At 38.5% G+C, this 21,256-nt stretch overlaps 1 protein-coding gene across 1 annotated transcript; it reads left to right on the forward strand.

The window, feature by feature from the left end:
- Positions 1-1,023: 1,023 nt before the first annotated feature.
- Positions 1,024-3,698, forward strand: LOC138899042 (uncharacterized). The gene is made up of 3 exons (XM_070185155.1): positions 1,024-1,929; positions 2,305-2,432; positions 2,930-3,698. Exons 1-3 carry the CDS (start codon positions 1,024-1,026, stop codon positions 3,696-3,698), a joined length of 1,803 nt encoding a protein of 600 aa, XP_070041256.1.
- Positions 3,699-21,256: the final 17,558 nt, after the last annotated feature.

A 21,256-nucleotide genomic window follows, 5' to 3' on the forward strand; every position in this document is an offset into this window, starting at 1 on the left:
CAAGAATGGAATGTTCAATTGCAATAGCAATACCCAGCTTAAGTTACACACCAATCTCATAACAACTGGCTATGGTATGCGAAACATCTACAATAACCAACGGAATTCCAACTTCCATCACCAGTTGTCAATGAACAACTAGCCCACCCAACGCCACCATCATTACCTGCATCACCACCATCGGAGAAGCCAGCCCAAGAAGCGGAGGCCGAAGAAGAAATAGACATTCTTGGGATATAGGGTCAAAGTGTACATAATAAAAGTATAGAGTATATTTAGAGTTAGTACAAAAGGAGGCTAGTTAAAGTGGTTAGTTGACAGCGGTACAAGAGCTGTCATTTAGCTAGTGGAGAAGCTCTATATAGCCTTGTATTGAACGATGGCTTAACAGATGAAAGAATATAATTTCGATTTCTCTTCTTCTTCTTCTTCATTTCTCGATCTTCTTCTTCCTCACAGTCTAACATGGTATCAGAGCGGGAATCGCTAGGACTGTAATTATGATCTATTTCTGGCGAGATTCAAGCTTTCCGTCAAAATACATAGCTGAGAAATTCCTCAATTTCGAGCTCAAAATCAAGCAGCCATGGCAGACAATGAAGTCAGTTCATTCGATCACATTCATCAGCTATTTTTGTAAGCTTCAGATGCTCCAGGACTCGTCTTAATTCCGTCAAGCTCACAGGCCCAGAAAACTATGCACTATAGAGCAGGGTGATAAAATTGGCACTCCGGGAAAAGAGCAAACTTGAATTTATGGATGGATCTTGTGTAAAAGGTATATATGGAGGTGAATTGGCAGAGCAATGGGAGAAATGTAATGCAATTGTTCTATCATGGATTGGTAGTACTATTTCGAATGAATTAATTCCTAGCATCGTATATGCATCGAATGCAAAAAAGGTATGGGCTAATTTTCAAGAGAGATTTGATAGGTCAAATCTGACAAGGATCTATCATCTTTGAACTGCTATTGCGACTTTGAGACAAGGAACAGACTCCGTCACTAACTATCATTCGAAAATGAAGGATCTATGGGATGAACTAGATGTCATAGCACATATGGCTTCACGTGACTGTGAGGAGTCCAGGCCTTCAGTAGAGCTCTTAAAAAACATTCGCCTATTACTGTTCCTCATGGGATTGAACGAGAGTTATGGTAATATTCGAAGTAATGTCTTGGAAAAAAGACCTGTGATTACAGTGAATGAAGCCTATGCAATAGTTACACAAGAAGAAAGTCAAAGAACTCTAGGAGTCACAAACACATTGAAGGATCCTCTCATAATGCTGGTAGGAAAAGGTCATGAGTTTAGACCTAAGAGGTCAGGATTAATCTGTGATTATTGTGGTTACAAAGAAAACCTAAAGGAAAATTGTTACAAGATAGTGGGGTATCCACCAGATTTCAAAAGCAAGAAGAAAGGGCAAAACACAGGAGGCAGGACCTATGTAAACAATATAACAAGTGAGGAGAAACAGGCACCTATGCTGCCAACACAAGGGAATTTCTTCATTGAGGATCAATACAAACAGCTGGTGAATGTATTGCAGAAGACTACCACAAATGACTGTTCCGCTAGTACTGTAGGTATTATCACTTTAATGACAAATGCATCTGCTAATGATCATGTTTGGATAGTGTACTCAAGTGCTACTCATCATGTGACATATTGTAAGAATACTCTAGATAATCTTAGAAAAGCAGATCATAGAACAGATGGAGTACAACTACCTAGAGACAGTAGAGCAGAAATTACACATACAGGAGATGCAGTAGTTTTAGGGAATAAAACTATTGAAGGAGTTATGTATGTGCCAGACTTTAAATTCAACTTATTGTCAGTGTCAAAACTCACTAGACAGTTATGCTGCTCAGTTGGTTTTTACCCTGATTTTTGTATATTTCAGGGGCTCTACAATGGCAAGGTGATGGGGATTGATAGAGAAAATAATGGATTATGTTTGATAAAAGAAAACTTACCAACAACAGTAATTAGTTTTTTGAAGGAACATGGAGAAACAATACTGTGTCATTTGAGGCTAGGTCATGCATTAACAAAATCTATGCAACATATTTCAGAACTATAGAATACGATACAAGTAAAGAGTAAGACAATTATGAAGTGTGCCCTTTGGCAAATCAACAGTTTCCACTTAGTAGCACCAGGTCAAGTAGTTGTTTTCAGCTCACACACATGGATGTTTGGGGGACCTCATAAGGTACCTACATATGACAAAAAGTTTTATTTTGTTACAATAGTAGATGAATACATCAGGTTTACTTGGGTGTGCTTAATACAGTCTAAATGTGAAGTAGTTGTTATAATAAAGAATTTTCTTGCAATGATAAACACTCAGTTTGAAGCTACTGTGAATGTTGTTAGATCAGATAATGGTACTGAGTTCTTCAATTCTCAATGCAATGCTTTGTTTGCTTCTCTAGGAATCATACACCAAAGTAGTTGTCCATACACCCCACAATAAAATGGGGTGGTTGAATGAAAACATAGACATATACTGGAGGTTACAAGAGGCTTAAAATTTCAAAGCTCGATTCCTAGGAGGTTCTGGGGTGATTATGTAAGAAATGCAGTATACTTGATAAACAAACTGCCCACTAGTATTTTGCAAGGAAAATCACCTTATGAGTTATTGTATGGAAAGCTAGCCAAAATAGATCACTTAAGGGTGTTTGGTTACTTCTGTTATGTAAGTAACCTCCCTAAAGGTGATAAGTTCACAGTTAGAGCAAAAAGGGATGTTCTTATTGGATACTCAGAAACATAAAAGGGTTATAGGGTGTATGATCTAGAGAGTAGAAGTGTATTTGTTAGTAGAGATGCGGTATTTAAATAGCAGGTCTTTCCTTTTGAAAGAACTACAGACTCAGACTGTATAGAGGATCTATTTACTTCTCAAACTTCAGTTATAGAGCAAATAGGCATCAACCACATGCACGTGTGATTCCTACCACAACCCAAAACATGCAGTTGCCAGTTACTGAAAACACTACTACAGAAGTGGAGAATGCTATTGTGGACATAATCATAGATCATGCAGGATCTGGTGAAGAACATGAGACTGCAACTGGTGTCCCAATAAATGAAAATCCCATTCTTGTTATCCTTGAACTAGCAGCTGAGACAACAATAGAAGAAGCAGGAACAGAAGAAGTGCATTCACAACCAGTATCTATAGAAGTAGAGACTAGGAAATCTGGTCGACAAGGAAGGCCCTCTGTTTGGCTTAAAGATTTCATCACTACTGCTAAGACACACACTAACATTGTCTATTCCATATCTAATGCCATATCTTATGATCATCTATCTTCTGCATATCAGTCATATCTCAATGTTTTTTCAGTTTTAACTGAACCACGGTCCTTTAAGGAAGCTGCACATGATCGAAGATGGATAGAAGCTATGGACCAAGAGATTAAAGCACTTGAAGAGAACCATAACTGGGAAGTGGTTGACTTGCCAGAAGGGAAGAAACCAATTGGTTCTAAATGGATGTTTAAGATCAAATATAAATTAACTGAAGAGGTTGACAGATGTAAGGCACGACTAGTAGCAAAGGGATACACCCAACAAGAAGGGTTGGACTATCATGAGACATTCTCACTAGTTGCCAAAATGGAAACTGTGAGAACTGTCCTTAGCATAGCAACCTCAAAGGGATGGATCCTCTATTAGATGGATGTCAATAATGCATTCCTACAAGAGGATCTTTATGAAGAAGTATACATGGTCTTGCCACAGGGTTTCCAATGACAGGGGGAGAATAAAGCTTACAGACTATTAAAATCACTCTATGGCCTGAAACAGGTTTCAAGACAGTGGAACATTAAGCTCACAGATGCTTTAGTGGGAGCAGGATATCAGCAGAGTGCATATGATCATTCTCTTTATACTAAGCAGACAACACATGACACTGTGGTTATATTGGTGTATGTTGATGATCTCTTAATCACTGGTAGCAATATTTCCCTTGTGGAAGAGGCCAAGACTACATTACATAACAGTTTTAAAGTCAAAGATTTGGGTGAGCTCAGATATTTCTTAGGCATTGAAGTGCTAAAATCAGATAAGAGACTGTTATTAAACCAGAGAAAATATGCCCTGGAGTTAATATCCACCACAGGACTAGCTGCTGCTAAACCTGCATCCACTCCTATTGAACTTAATCAGAAACTCACCACCGCAGAGTATGACAAACATGTAGGGCACAATGGTGATGAAGAGCTACAGGATGTGGGTAGTTATTAAAGGTTGGTAGGTTGGTTACTCTACTTGACCATCACACGACCTGACATTTTCTTTGTAGTGCAAGTTTTGAGTCAGTTCATGTAGCATCCTAAGCAGTCACACTTAACTGATGCACTTCGAGTGGTCAGGTACATTAAAGGTTCACATGGTCTTGGTGTCTTCCTCAAAAAAGGCCATATTACTCACCTTTCTGCCTTCTGTGATTCTAATTGTGTAGCATGCCCAAACACATGGAGGTTGATCACTAGATATGTTGTCAAACTGGGGGATTACTTATTGTCCCGAAAGTCCAAGAAGTAGCAGACTGTAAGTCGAAGCTCAGCTGAAGCTGAATATAGAAGCCTCGTAGCAGTAACAACTGAGGTTACTTGGCTAGTTGGATTGTTGCAAGAGTTGAACATTGAGATACATCAACATGTTGATCTATATTTTGATAGCAAAGCTGCTTTTCAAATAGCAGCAAATCTCATTTTTCATGAGAGGACAAAGCACATCGAGATAGACTGCCATTTTGTTCGAGAGAAAATTAAGAATGGTCTATTCGCTCCTCATCACATTTCAACCAAGCTTCAGTTGGCTGATCTTATGACAAAAGGCCTTGGTGTTGCTCAACACTCCTTCCTTCTTTCCAAGCTTGGAGTGTTCAATGTTTTCCACCCTCCAGCTTGAGAGGAGTCTTGGATATAGGGTCAAAGTGTACATAATAAAAGTATAGGGTATGTTTAGAGTTAGTATAAAAGGAGGCTAGTTAAAGTGGTTAGTTGATGTACAAGAGCTGTCATTTAATTAGTGGAGAAGCTCTATATAGCCTTGTATTGAACGATGGCTTAACAGATGAAAGAATACAATTTCGATTTTTTTTCTTCTTCATTTATCGATCTTCTTCTTCCTCACAATCTAACAGACATGCTAGAGACATTATGAAAATAATGACACTAAACGATTTTTTGATGATTTCCATGCAAGAAAATATCGACAGAAATTTTTTGATATTTATTTCTCCAGCCTTGGAGAAAATCTCATAGAATATCCATCTCAATCCCTTCTCTTAGGACGAGAAGTATGTGATACTTATGGTTCTAATGTTAAATGGCATTCTCCTACCAGAGGCTCTCTACAACCCGTATCTTGATGCACCTAGAATTGTCCTTGGCTCCGGGAGGGAGTCCCCCAATCAATAAAAATTTAGTGAAGGTCATGCTCAACAATTGTAGGAGAGCCAATGGGCCAGAATTTTGTCTAATATGCACTTTCTTATTAACTGGAACAATTCCTCTGTTTTATGTATCACTGAGATTAAAATGGAGGATCATACATCACTCCTTCAAGAGTACAACTTTACTGACCTACTTCAGGTTGTTGCTCAAGGCCTTTCAAGTGGGATTGTTCTTCTATGGCGAGCACACGAGCTGACCATGCATTTAATTGTTGTTACTAGTCAGGAGATTCGTGATTCAGTTCAGGTTAGTAGTACTTCAACTCCCTGGTTTATCTCATTCATCTATGCAAGTAACTCGTACAATAGTAGACAAGCCCTCAAAGAATCACTCTCTTTATATAGCCCTTAGTTCTACCAATAAAGAAGTTATCCTTGAAGATTTTTTATTCCTTCTCTGTTGAGCCGTCTCTCATCACTATTCGATGCTTCCACCTTCACTCTCTATAACGTACTCATGTCTCTACATTTCCAATCATTAAGAAAAAGAATACCAATCAAATTCCTATCTAATTAATGTTTCATATATTATTTTATCGGCCCCAAGGGAGTTTTTTTGACTCATTCCCTAGTCTCCCGCATTGCTCAAGTGACTGGCATAATCTTTAAGAATTTAATAGGTACCATAATTCTGTTTGTTCATTAGGTGGCAATTTTAATGAAGTTTATTCGTTTGTTGATGAGTTTTGATGTAACCCTATAAGTCTGCATCGCTCCTCTGCCTTAATAAATGTCTTAATAACATAAATATGTTAGACCTAATTTTTTCGGGTTCTTTTATTATATGGACCAACAAACCTAAGCTCAATAGTATAAAATCTTCTTAGGGAAAGCTTGTGTTTGAGCGCCTCGATAAAGTTTTTGCTAATAATCTCTATTTGAGCCTCTTCGAAGACTCTACCATCCTACATCTTTTGTGCACTCACTTCGACCACTGCCTGCTTCTTCTCAATCTTACTAGATCATTCTCATTGGCTTACAATGCATGCCTCCTCATATAAAAATTACTTTCTATTGTAATTTAGAAAATCACCTAATTATGAAAAATAATACCATTCTTAGGCATGAAGAAGACTTTGAAAACTAAAATAATGTATTCAATGGTTAAATGATAGGGACGCAAATAGTCAATTTTTTCACCTATTTACTATTCAGTATCGTTGGCGCAACCGTATTTTGGGACTTAATGACTCAATGAGTAACTGAACCTTTGACACTTCCCTAATACAGTCTACTCTATTTTTCCACTTTAAAGATCTTTACACTACTCAACTATTTTCCAAGTTCCAACTACTCCGTAGCCCATCCCTTATGCGCCAACTACTAAGGATATTCACATACTTAATCGACCCATTCTCTACCACAAATTTTACTGATGTAAAATCATTCAAACCCCTCGAGACACGTAGGTCGGATTGCTTACTTCTAGTTGTTTTCAAAGGTTTTGGGAAGATACAAAACAAGAAGTCATTGGAACATGTATGACAGCTTTTGCCTCGTCTAGTATTTCTCCTGACATAAACACAACCTTTGTTACCTTACTCTCAAAGTCGCTCGTACAGAAAATGTATCATAATATCGCCCTATTGGTCTCTGTAACACAATTTACAAAACTATTTGAAATATTAATGTCGATCGTATCCAACCATTTCTCTCAAAACTTATATAAATCCAACCTAATATAGTTTTATACTTGGTCATCATTTGGTCGACAATGCAATCATTAGTTAGGAAATCATACGCTTTTTTCATTGTCAAAAGGGTAAAGTAGGCAACATAATGTTGAAAATAAACCTTGAAAAGGCCTTTGACAGATTAGAATGGTCCTTTATCCATTTTTTCTCCAAAACTTAAATTACATATCTTAATAATATCATTATGTCATGTATTACTACTTCCTCTATGCTAGTACTCATAAATGGCAAACTCATGTCTTCCGATCATCACGAGGTATATGACAAGGTGATCCACTATCCCCTATCTTTTTATTATTTGTATGAAATCTCGCTTCATCTTATTGAACAAGTTGTTGACACTAAACAATGGATTTCCGTGAAGATTTCTCGTTCTTCTTCTTCCCTCCCTCCCCCCCCCCCCAAACTCTCATATGCTTTTTGCTAACAACTTAGTTCTATTGGTAAATGCAGATATCCCTAACACACATGATATTATTAACATTTCATTCACATAAGTGCTCAATCTAGACAACGCATCAACTTTAATAAGTCAAAATTATTTTCTCCTACAATATCCCTACATCTGATCGTGCCACCATATCTTCCTTATTTAATATTCGATTTACTTCTATCTTTAGACAATACCTTGGCTTTCCTATACCGAACCGAACCTTCATCCCAAATATTCCAACTATAAATATATTTTAAACCAAATGAATTGACGACTGCTATGGTGGAAAACAAAGTTCCTCTCTCTCTAGGTGGTCATACCACACTCATTCAATCAGTCGTTAACTCTATACCCACTTATGCAATGTAAAATAATCTTCTTCCTTCCAAGACAATGCAATATATTGACCATTTTAATATAACTTCCTTTGGGGAATCACTACTAAAAAAATTCAAGCAAGAGGGTTTAGGTATCCCTAAACTACACCTATAAAACATTATCTCTTAGCCATCTTGCACTAGCACGTTTGCCACTCCCCCATAGCCTTTAGGATAAAGTACTTAGACTCAAATATTATCCTTCCTCTCGTCTACTCTTTTTACCCATATTTGGAAGCCTAAGTTGTTTGTCTCGTACATATGGAAAGTATGAACAAAGCTTCAAGTCACGATCCGAAATCCCACCTTAAGCCGTGATGGTGCCTAACCATACTTCTAAGCAAGCCAACTCACATTCAACAGAAAATAGTCAAATTTTCTTTAATTAACAGAGTCATATCATAAATAAAAATAAAAATAAATTTCAAAGATGTAAAATATCTGATACATTCATAAAATGACATAAACATGACCAAAACAGTACAACCCCTAAGACTAGGTGGCATAAGTACACGAGCAACTATTAAATAAGTACAAGTCTACATACATGAACAAAACTATCTGAAATATTAAGGTAGACAAGAAATGGTAAAAGAATAGGGACTTGAGTACTGTGAAATGAATCCTTGGAGTCCAGCTCACCCTAAGTCTATGTGCGAATGCCTAGGCTCAATCAACAGGCTCCGCTAGTACCTACCTAAGGATCTTCACAAAAAGATGTGCACAAGCGTAATATGAGTACACCAGAATCGGTACCAAGTAAGTATTATGTCTAACCTCGAATAGGTAGTGGAGAGGCTATAGCCATCAAGATACTTACAACACGGATATAAATAATAGAGCTTTAAACTGAAATAGTAAATGATCTCATAAACAACAAGAATCAAAAATACCAACAACCAAAAGGTATAAAGCATGCTTTTTCAATTCAAGAAATAATCATAACATTGCTGAGATATAGTATTTAAAGATATCATGCTTCAGTTCAACAGAGTCGATACTCCCAACTAACATATATAGATGGCATGTAACGACTAACAGATAAATGAATGCTTCTAAATGAGTCAAGGATCTATGCATTCTCAAACTCAGTCTCATACCATAACCAGTACAAGATCCATGTACCACGATACAGAATTAATGTTTCACCGTAACCTGATACAAAATTCATGTATCGACCCGATATCCAATCCTTTATCGATCCGATACACAATCCATGTATTGACCATGCTCACAAGGTCCAAAATAATATGGGTAATCACCTGAATCTACTGGGACAGATTCTTTTCCAAGTACAAGAAGGAGCTTGATAGCTCATATATAATCTAATATTCGATCATCACGTCCTGTGTGCCGTAACTGTGTTTCATCCGTATGCCTTACCTTTTGTGCCTAAATTCTCGATTCAAATCAATTATCCATATGCAAAAAATATGTATATGCTCAAGAATTATAGATAAAAGATGCATAATAAGGACTTAGCAAAAATCATGCGGATATGTGCTCAAGGAATTTCTATGACTACGGAAAATTCAAGCAATTCAATAAATCAAGAGTGAGTTCCCATTCCTTCATAAATAATTATAAACCTAGGCATGATCTCTAACATGAATAAGAGCACAAACGTAGTCATATAAGCCAAATAAATCATGAATCAAATGAGCACATAATCAAAACAAGGCATAAGTATCCCAATTCTACCTCGGTCATGATGTAAAGTTGGTAAGTACATGTACGTTCGCCACCCTGTATATACACCAACCCTAATACCATAAATAGATAGCAATCAAGTAAAAATCCTAGGGATTTCCCTCTTAACAAGGTTAGCCAAGAGATTTTCTCCACTCGATAGTCTTTAACCTTCCAAAATAGTTTTTTTCTCTCAAATCAAACTCCAAACGAGTCGAATCTAGTCAAATACAATTCAATAATGTCAAATAAACCTATATGAATCAATTCTAAATAATAAAATTCGAATCTTTAATCGAATTCTCAAAAGTCAACAAAATTTAATCCAAGCCCACATGGTCAAAACCCGAGTCAAGAGGTGGATCCCAACTATCTATAATCACTCGAATCCAAATATGTGATTAGATTCCAAAATCGAGTCCAAAATGACTCCCAAATCACAAATTTATACTTTCCAAAAAAAAAAAGTAAAAAAACCCATATTTCTCTTCCAATATAAAAATCTATAGGGAAACAAGATATATTATCAAAATTGGTGTAAAAACTCTTACCTCCAAGTAGTGGGTGAAAGTTTCTTCACAAATCTCTAAAATCCGAGGTCTAGGACTCAAAATATAAAAAAGTGGGTAAAAGTCCCGGGATCATATCTTAAGTAGTCCGCCCGGTAGTATAAATAGCGATTGCGACACCCCCCCCCCCCCCCCCCCCCGCGATCGCGAAGGCCAAAAAAAAAACTGCCCAGCTAAAACTCTACTTTGTGAATGAAAATAACCACACGCATACGTGATGTGCAGTCCAGCCTAGCCTACGCGAATACCACCTACTCCTCGCGAACATGAAGGCATTCAATCTGCCAGACGTTTAACCTTCACGAATGCGACTCTCTGCACGTGAACACGAAGCACTAGCCCTTAGTCATCCGCGAACGCAACACCCCACACGCGAATGCGAATAGTAAATATTCGCCTGCAACCTTTACCTTCTCCGCGATCGCAAGACTCAGCTGCACTATTGTGAAGCTCTGCTTCACACCAGAAAACCAGCAGTTGTAAATCAAAGGAAAATAGTCTGAAACCACATCAAAAAATACCCGAGCTCTCCGAGACCCCGTCAAAATATACCAACAAGTCCATATACCTAATACAAACTTATCCAAACGCTCGAAACACGATGAATAACATCAAAACTAAGAATCGCTGATCAAAATCCTTGTATTAAGTTCAAGAACTTCCAACCAAATGTCTGATTCAAGTCTAGCCAATCCAGATTCCAACCAAACTCCGCACACAAGTTTCAAACCACTATATGAATCGATTGCAAGTCCCTAAATAACAATCCATGTCTGATATCATCAAAGTCAACTCCTGGCCAAACCTATGAACTCTTAAAACCTTAAAGTTACCAACTTTCTACATATATAGCCAAAATATCCTAGGAATCTCCAAATCCAATTCCGAACATATGGTTGAGTCCAAAATAACTATACAAACCTATTAGAATCATAAAAATACTAATAGGAGGTCGTTTACATAGAGGTAAAACCTTGACCAACTGTTACAACACACGCTTCCAAAATGAGACTAAGTATCTCAATTCTCTCTCAAATCTTCCCGAAGCCAAATCAACCACCGCCTCAAGTCACAAAACCACAAAAGCATATACGAAAAGCATCAAATAGGGGAACATGGCTCAAATACACAAAACAACCGGCCATTTCGTTACATTCTCCCCCTCTTAAATAGATGCTCGTCCTTGAACGAGTTTAGAAACATACCTGGAATGCCAAAATGATAAGGATATCTGCTCAGTATATCATGCTCGGTCTCCCAAGTCACTCCTTGACCGGTTAACCTCTCCATTGAACCTTCACTGATGCAATCTCCTTCGATCTCAACTTCTGAACCTGCCTATCCAAAATGGTCACTAGTTCTTTATCATAAGCCAAGTCCTCATCTAAGTACGTTGAACTGAAATCTAACACATGTGGATGATCTTTATGGTACTTCCAAAGCACAGAAAGATGAAACACCCGACAAGCTAGGTGGCAAGGAAATACTATAAGCCAGTTCACCAACTCTCTCTAAAACCTCAAATGGACCAACACACTGAGGGCTCAACTTACCTTTATTTCCAAACCTCATCACACTTTTCATAGGTAAAACTCTACAGAGAACCCTATCAACCTCCATGAAAACCACTTCATGAACCTTCCTGTCAACATAAGTCTTTTGCGTTGACTGGGCCGTACTAAGTCGCTCCTGAATCAATTTCAATTTCTCCAAAGTATTATGAACCAGATCGGTGCCCAACAACCTAGCCTCTCCAGTCTCAAAACTAACTGACTCGATAACAAGATTCCCTCAATATAAGGCCTCATACGGGGCCATTTGGATACTAGACTGAAAGTTGTTATTGTATGAAAACTCTGCAAATGGTAGAAATTGATCCCATTGACCTCTGAAATCTATAACACATGCTCTCAACATATCCTCCAATATCTGAATGGTCCGCTAGAAATGCCCATCCATTTGAGGGTGAAATTCAGTGCTCAAGTCTACATGCGTGCCAACTCATGCTGAACAACTCTATAAAAGTGCAATGTAACCTAAGTACATCGATCTGAGATGATAGACACAAGCACACCATGCAGGCGAACAATCTCTCTAAGATAAGTCTGAGCTAACTGCTCAAAAATGTAGGAAGTCATGATCGGAATAAAATGTGCAGACTTGGTCGGCTTGTCCAAAACGACCCAAACAACGTCAAATGTCATCAAAGTCTATGAAAACCCTATCACAAAATCCATAGTGATACGCTCCAACTTCCACTCAGTATCTCTATACTCTGAAGCAAACTACTCGATTACTGATACTCAGACTTAACCTACTAACAATTCAAATACCGTGCAACATAACCAACAATGTCCATCATCATCCTTCTCCACCAATAATGCTGCTTAAATCACAATGAATCTTTGTAGCACATGGGTGAATAGAACGGCTCGAACTGTGAGTCTCCTCAAGAATCAACTCTCTCAAGCCATCAACATTAGGAACATAAATCCACCCCTAAAGCCTCAATACCCTATCATTACTAATAGTCACCTCCTTAGCACCACCTCATAACACTATGTCCTTAAGGACAAGCAAATGGGGTTCATCATACTAACGAGCCTTGATGCTCTAAAAAAAGGACAACTGCACAACAACACAAGTGAGAACTCTGCTAGACCTATAAATATCCGACCTCACAAATCTGTTAGCTAAAGTTTAAACATTTATAGCCAAAGGCCTCTCTAAAGCTGGAATAAATGTCAAACTCTCCATACTCTCTGCCCTTCTACTCAAGGCATCTGCTACCACATTGGCCTTCCCCGGTTGATACAAAATAGTGATATCATAATCCTTCAATAACTGTTACATTTTCACTGCCTCAAATTCATATCCTTCTATTTAAACAAATGTTGAAGACTCTGGTGATCAGTGTAGACCTCACAAGACCCTCCATATAAGTAATGCCTTCAAATATTAAGTGTGTGCACAATAGCTGCTAAGTTCAAATCATGTATAAGATAGTTCTTTTCATGAGGCTTCAACTGGAACGATGTATAGACAATCACCCTACCGTCCTACATCAACAAACATTCAAGACCAATACGCGAAGCATCACAATAGACTATATACAACCCCGATCCTGAGGATAGTACCAAAATTAGAATCGTAGTCAAAGCAGTCTTGGGCTTGTGAAAGTTGTATTCATACTCGCCCAACAATTTGAAAGAAGTGAACTTCTGAGTCAACTTAGTCAATGAGGTGGTAATAGATGAAAACCCTTCCACAAAGCGACGATAATACCCAGCCAAGACTAAGAAACTCTGAATCTCTACAATGGTAAAAAGTCTGGGCCAACTCTGAACTGCCTCAATCTTCTTCGGATCCACCTTGATCCCATAAATAGATACCGCGTGGCCCAAGAATGCTACTAAGTCCAACCAAAAATCACACTTGGAGAAATTAGCATATAACTTCTTCTCCCTTAGAATCTGGAGTACATGCCTCAAATGATGCTCATGCTCCTTAGCACTACGGAAATATACAAAGATATCATCAATGAACATAGTAACAAAAGATCCAAATAAGGCTAGAACACATTGTTCATCAAATGCATGAAAGTTGCTGAAGCGTTAGTCAAACCAAAAGACATCACCAAAAAATCATAATGCCCATAACGAGTCCTGAAAACCGTCTTACGAATGTCTTAAGCGCAGATCTTTAATTGATGGTACCCCAATCTCAATTCAATCTTTAAGAACACCCTCGCACCCTAAAGGTGATCAAAAAAATCATCAATGTAAGATAGTGCACTTGTTCTTGATGGTAACCTTGTTTAACTACATATAGTTAATGCACACCTCATGGAACCATCCTTCTTCGTCACAAACAACACTAGTGCACCCCAAGGTGGCACATTAGGCCTGATGAACCCCTTATCCAACAATTAATGCAACTCATCTTTCAATTCCTTCAATTGAGCTGGAGTCATGCGATACAGTGGGATAGATATGGGCCGAGTGCCTCGCACCAAGTCAATACCAAAATCAATCTCCCTATTGGGTGGCATCCTTGGTAGGTCAATAGGAAATACATCCGGAAACTCCCTCACTACTGGAACTAACTCAACAGTATGAGTATCAGCACTAACATCTCTAACAAAAGCCAGATACATCAAACACCCCTTCTCAACCATGCACTAAGCCTTCAGAACTCTACTAGAAGTATTACCAAGAGAACCTCTCCATTCCAACCTTGGAAACCCCAACATAGCCAATGTCACGGTCGTAGCATGACAATCAAGAATAGCATAATACAGAGATAACCAATCCATACCCAAAATCATATTGAAGTCTACCATACTAAGTAACAAGATATCAACACTAGTCTCATAAACCCCAATGCTAACCAAACAAGACCGATACATACGATCCTACATAATAGAGTCACCAACGTTGTAGATGCATGAACAGGGATATCAAGAGAACTACGGGCCAAATCCAAATGCGATGCAAAGTACAATGACGCATAAGAATATATAGAACCAGGATCAAATAGAATTGATGCATCTTTGTGACAGATTGAAACAATGCCTTTAATAACTACATCAGAAGCTTTCGCCTCGGGTTTACCCGAAAATGTATAATAGCGGGCTTGACCTCAGCCCGACTAACCTCCACTTCTAGTATGTCCCATTACTGCCTGATATCCCCCTCTAGCTAGTGGGGATGGTGGTGTAACAACTGGAACTAGACTCATAGCCTGAGAAACCTGTGGTTCTACGCCTTTACTACGTCTGGGCAATCCTTATTAATATTCCCCAGATCTCCACACTCAAAACAACCTCAAGATGAGAATGGATGTTGAATATGAGGTTGTCTCTGATAACCTGAGGACCCACTAGAAGAACCTTGGACTGAAGGAGTACGGTAGGAACTCTGCACTAGTAATGCACTAAATGAATACTGAACTGGAGCACCACGAGTGGGCTGATAAGCTTAAGGAACTGGCCTTCTAGGATGGCCTCTCCTAGAGTGATCCATACCTCCAAATGAGGTACCACTGAAATCTCTAGAATGTCGGGGCATCTTGCCCCTCATCACCATGGCCTCCCTATTTTGGCCCCGAATGCGCTCAATCTTACGCGCTATGTGTACAACCTGAAGCAATATAGTCCCAGTATCTACCTCACTAGCCATAGCAATCTTGATGCCAAAATTCAACCCCTCAATGAACCTCCTCACCTTCTCAACCTCGGAGGGATCAGAAAATCTCCATGATGGGATAGCTCAGTGAATCTCATCTTATACTCGATCATACAAAAATGATCCTGCTAAAGGTGCTCGAACTGGCCATGCACCTCCTCCTTCTTTGTGAAGGAAATGAACTTCTCTAAGAAAAGATGTGAAAACTGACTCCAAGTGACTGAGAGTGACCCTGCTGGCCTGTTATTCCCATATGACTGCCACCATCTCTTGGTTGGACCCTTGAGCTGGAAAGTAGTGAAATTGACCCCATTCAACTCAACCAAACCAAGATTCCATAGAATATCTTGACAACCATCAAAGAAATCATGTGCATTTGCCAAAAGACCGCCATCAAACTTTGGAGGACCAATATTCCTGGACCGATAACCTCTTTTGCTCCTCCTGAGACATAGCGGCTTCCACTACTAGCCTAACAACAAAACGAGAGGATGTGCCCCTCCCCCAGCCTGAGAAGCAGCCGGTGCCACAAGATGTACTCCTGTCTATGCCAGAACCTCCACAATTCCAACCAAATGAATAAGAGCATCCTGAAGAACTGGGATAGCAATCCATAATGATTGCCCTAGCAGGTCCTTTAACTGTGGTGCGTGCTCCTCCCCTGGCTCTTCCTCGACCCTAGTCTCTCGCGGCCCTGGCCTGGGGTACTGGTGCTGGCATAACTTCTCTAAATTAACATGTACCCACCATCTGTGAGAGAATAGAAAGACAATGATTTAAACGTCAGATCAATAAAGTTGCATGATAAAGAATGAAAGAAGAGAAGCTTCCTAACATCATGTAGCCTCTCGGAGATAATTGATCCAAAAAACTCTACTCGACCTGCTTGTGACTCATGAGATCTACACAATCTAGAGCTCTGTACCAATTCGACATGCCCCAAAATCTCACCTTAGGCTGCGATTGCGCCTTGTCGTACTTTCTAAGCAAGATAACCCACATTCAACAGAAAATAGCCCAATTTTCATTAATTAATAGAGTCATATCATAAATAAAGATAGAAATAATTCTCAAATCAGTAAAATATTTTATACAGTCATAACATGGCCTTAACACAACCAAAACAATACAACCTCCAAGACTAGGTGGCACAAGTACATGAGCAACTACTGAATAAGTACAAGTCTTAATACATGAACAAAGTTGTCTGAAATAATAAGGTAGACAGGAAATGGTAAAAGAAAAGGGACTCAGGCACTACAAAACGAATCTATGGAGTGCAACTTACCTTAGGTCTCTATGCGAATCCTAAGCTCAATCAAGAGGTTTCTCTAGCACCTACCTGAGGATCTATACAAAAAAATATGCTGAAGCATAGTATGAGTATATCATAATTGTTACCCAGTAAGTATCAAGTCTAATATCAAAGAAGTAGTGGCAAGGCTATAGGCATAAAGATACTTACAACACAAATATAAATAACAGAGCTTTGAACTAAAACAGTAAATAATCTCACGAATAACAAGAATCAACGGTACAAACAACCGAAAGGTATAAAGCATGCTTTTTCAATTCAAGAAATAATCATAACCCTGCTCAGATATAGTATTTAAAGATGGCATGCTTCAATTCAACTGAGTCGAGGCTCCCAACTAGCATATATAGATGGCATGTAAAGATTAGCAGCTAAATGAATGCTTCTAAATGAGTCAAGGATATCTATGCATGCTCAAACTCAATCTCTTACCATAACCTGTACAAAATCTATATACCACGATACAAAATCCATGTATTACAGTAACCTAAATACAAAATCCATATATCGACCCGATACATAATCCATGTATTGACCACTCTCACACGGACCAAAATGACATGGGTGATTACCTGACTTTAGAGGGACATGTCCTTATCTCAGCGCAAAAAGGAGCTTGATAGCTCATATATAATCAAAAATTTGATCACCATGTCCTGTTTGCATAACTCTATTTTATCTGCACGCTTATCTTTCATGCCAAAATTCTCAGTCCAAATAAGGTATTCATATACAAAATGTATGCATATGCTCAAGAATTATATATAAAAGATGCACATGGGCTTAGTGAAAATCATTACGTGCTTGTGGAACTTTATATGACTATGGACAATTCAATCAATTCAACATATCAAGAATAAGTTCGCATGCCTACATAAATAATCATAAATCTAGGCATGAGCTTTAACATGAGTAAGAGCTCGAACGTAGTTATATCAGCCAAATAAATCAGGAATCAAATGAGCACGTAATCAAAATAAGGTTTAAGTATTCTAGTTCTACCTCGATCATGATGTAAACTTAGTAAGTGCATATATGCTCGCCACCCCGTATATACACTTATCTTAAACACATAGCAATCAAATCAAAATCCTAGGGGTTTCCCTCTTAACAAGGTTAGCCAAGAGACTTACCTCCACTCGGTAGCCTTCAACCGTTCAAAATAACTTTTCCTCTTAAATAAAAATTCAAACGAGTCGAATTTAGTCAAATATTACTCAATAATATTAAACAAAGCCATAGGAATAAATTCAAACTCGAATTTTTAATCAAATTTTCAAAAGTCAAATCGGTCCCACACGGTCAAAACCCGAGTTAAGGTGTAGACCCTGACTACCCGTAACCCCACAAGTCCAAATATGTGATTGAATTCCAAAACCGAGTCCAAAATGACTACCAAACCACAATTTACGGTCTCCAAAAATAATAGTCAAAACCCCCAAATTTCACTTCCAATACCATAATCTATGTATAAAAATCTACGGGGAAACAAGATATATTATCAAAAATAGTATAGAAATCAGTAACTCCAAGTAATGGATGAAAGTATCTTAAAAAGCTCCAAAATCTGAGGTCTAGGACTCAAAATATGAAAAAGTGGGTAAAAGTCCCGAAATCATATCTTAAGTAGTCTGCCCAGTGGTATGAATTGTGATCGCGACACCCCCCTCACCATTGTGAAGGCTAAAAAAATCTGCCGAGCTGAAACTCTACTTCACAAACGCGAAGAACCACACGCGAACGCGATGCCCAGTCCTCCCTAGCCTATGCGAATGCCACCCATCAGCCTGACGCCCAACCATTGCAAATGCGCCCCCTACACGTGAATGCAAAGCACCAACCCTTAGACCTCCGTGAATGTAGCATCACCCACACAACGCGAAGAGTAAATCTTCGCCTGTCAACTTCACCTTCTCCGCAATCGCAAATACCTGGGCAGAATGTTTTAAAGCTCTATTTCAAGGGTTTGGTCATTATACTACATTTTGAGTTAGAGAGCTCAGTCTTGGGCGATTTTGGAGGGGATTTTCACGCTTTGGATCGGAGTAAGTATTTTTTACTCGGATTTATCTATTAATCATGATTCCATCATTGTTTCTATCATTTAATTAGTGATTTGGAGTAGAAAAATTGGGGATTTTGTAAAAACTTTTCAAAAATGAAATTTGAGGATTTGAAGGTCGGTTTGAGGTCAGAATTGGATGATTTTGGTATTGTTAGACTCGTATCAGGATGGATGTACAAAATTTTAGAGTTTTATAAATTTTTGGGGTGTGGGCCCGGGGTTGACTTTTTTATTTTGATAAAGATCAAAACTTTATTGTTTGGAGTTGTTTCCCACGGTATTATTTGATGTTATTAAGTTGTTTGTGACTAGATCCGAGTCGTTTGGAGGCCGATATGCACGTGAAGGGCTATTTGGGGTATTGATATGTATGTTTTGAGGTAAGTAACATTTCTAAACTTAGAATTGAGGGTATTTATCCCTGAAAAACATGCTATTTGTGATGTGTTAGGGTGAAGCACATGCTAGGTGATGGGCATGTGGGCGTGCAACGGGGTTATCATGTTCTGGGTTGACTATTGGAATATGTTGCTATCATATCTCATTTTATATGTGCCTTTCCTACTTGTCAGATTAATTAGCCATGATTGATGTTAGAAACCATATTTAGGCTATGTGTTATATGATTGAGAACTGATGAGGATATTTCTGTTATTTTCATGACCCAAAATCTCTACCCATCGCGATAGCGCCTAACACACCGGCTAGGCAAGCCGAAACTTGATAACGAAGGAAATAGAATAACGAAATTTATAAAAATGGCATAAGTCTGAGGTCTCAACACAATAAAACTGCTAATACAAGAAATTTCCCCTAGAAACGGGTAAATACTGAGTCATGAGATTCTATAACGGAATACAAGTCTGAGACTGAACAATAAATATACTGTCTAAACTATAACAACAGTATGAAAGGAAAAGACAAGTCAAACTGCAACCAAGGATGCAGCTCTACCTCACCTCTAGCAGATAGTTCAACAAGCAACCTTCTACTGATAACTGGTCCCCACACCTAGATCTGCACAATTAAGTGCAGAGTGTAGTATGAGTACAATCGACCCAATGTACTCAATAAGTATCATAAATAAACACGGCAAGGTAAGAGAAGCACAAAATTTTAATGATACTAGATATCACCTGCGTTGTTTCATCCTTTAAACCGATAAATAACAATATTGAAATCAAATCATAAAGTTTAGTAAGAAAAAAACTGTGTGTATGTGTACAACTCCTCAAATACTCTGCTCAGATAATACCTTGGCATATAGAGGTGATATGCAGTTAAATCAGATAAATGATCAAGAAAATTGCAAGTAAAGATGAAATTGAAAATCCAACAAAACACTGGCCAGATTCCCTCAACTTTTCCATATCCGTTCCAAACCACTGATTAGTATTCTCAATAACCGCGTGTACACCATCAAGAGAGAAACATGAGAGGGTGACCCTATGGGGATGGATCTGTATCCACACGTTGCACGGACAACTCACGTGCTGCACAGACAACTCACGTGCTAATAATAGAACCTACACGGACAACTCTCGTGCTAAAAATATCAATATCTGGATCCGCACGGACAACTCACGTGACAACAACATAATCTTCCCAGTATGGTCACAGGCAACACAATCTGCCGGTCGTGGTCACATGCACCCAGTCCAATCATATCATACAGGAGCAAATAAACAAGTATACATGTATGAAATGAGTGAATAACAAATCTCATGCTCCTAGACTGGTATAAATGACATGCTAAAGTGTAGGCATGTGCAAGTGTACTATCATAACTCAAACCAGCAATTTCATCAAAGAATAACATTTATCGGTTCATTTAGGGATTTAATCCCCTATGTAGCCTCAAACATGGCTCAAATAGTTCACAATAATGTCACAAATGTGCGAAGAATCATAGCTTAAGGTTTAACAATCAAATTCTAGGCTTATAAGAGCCCGAGCACAACCCGAACATGAATAAATAATCCTGGTGCACGTACATGGGTTCATCTCCTCGCAAGTGCGCACCCAATAGCACGTAGCTATCACAACAATTAAGTCAACTAGTGCCTCAACCGAGTTTATATAATATACTCACCTCAAACAAATCAAATCACTTCGCTGGAAAGCCCTTCCCACGCGTATCCGGAAGGCTCGAATCTAGCCAAAAATAACGTAATACTATCAATATAAGCTATAGGAATTAATTTCAAATGATAAAGCTAAGATCTTTAACCAAAGACAAAAGGTCAACTCAAAAGGTCAACCCCGGGCCCACGTCTCAAAATCCAACAAAATTTACAAAATTCGAACACCCATTCAACAGCGAGTCCAACCATACCAAAATCATCCAGTTCCGACCACAAATCGCCTTTCAAATCCCCAAATTCGGTGTATGAAATTTCACAAATTTTCTCCAAATCTTCCAACCCAAAACACTAATTAAA

The sequence above is a fragment of the Nicotiana tomentosiformis genome, chromosome 9, assembly GCF_000390325.3.
Source record: "Nicotiana tomentosiformis chromosome 9, ASM39032v3, whole genome shotgun sequence".
Taxonomy (NCBI): Eukaryota; Viridiplantae; Streptophyta; class Magnoliopsida; order Solanales; family Solanaceae; genus Nicotiana; species Nicotiana tomentosiformis.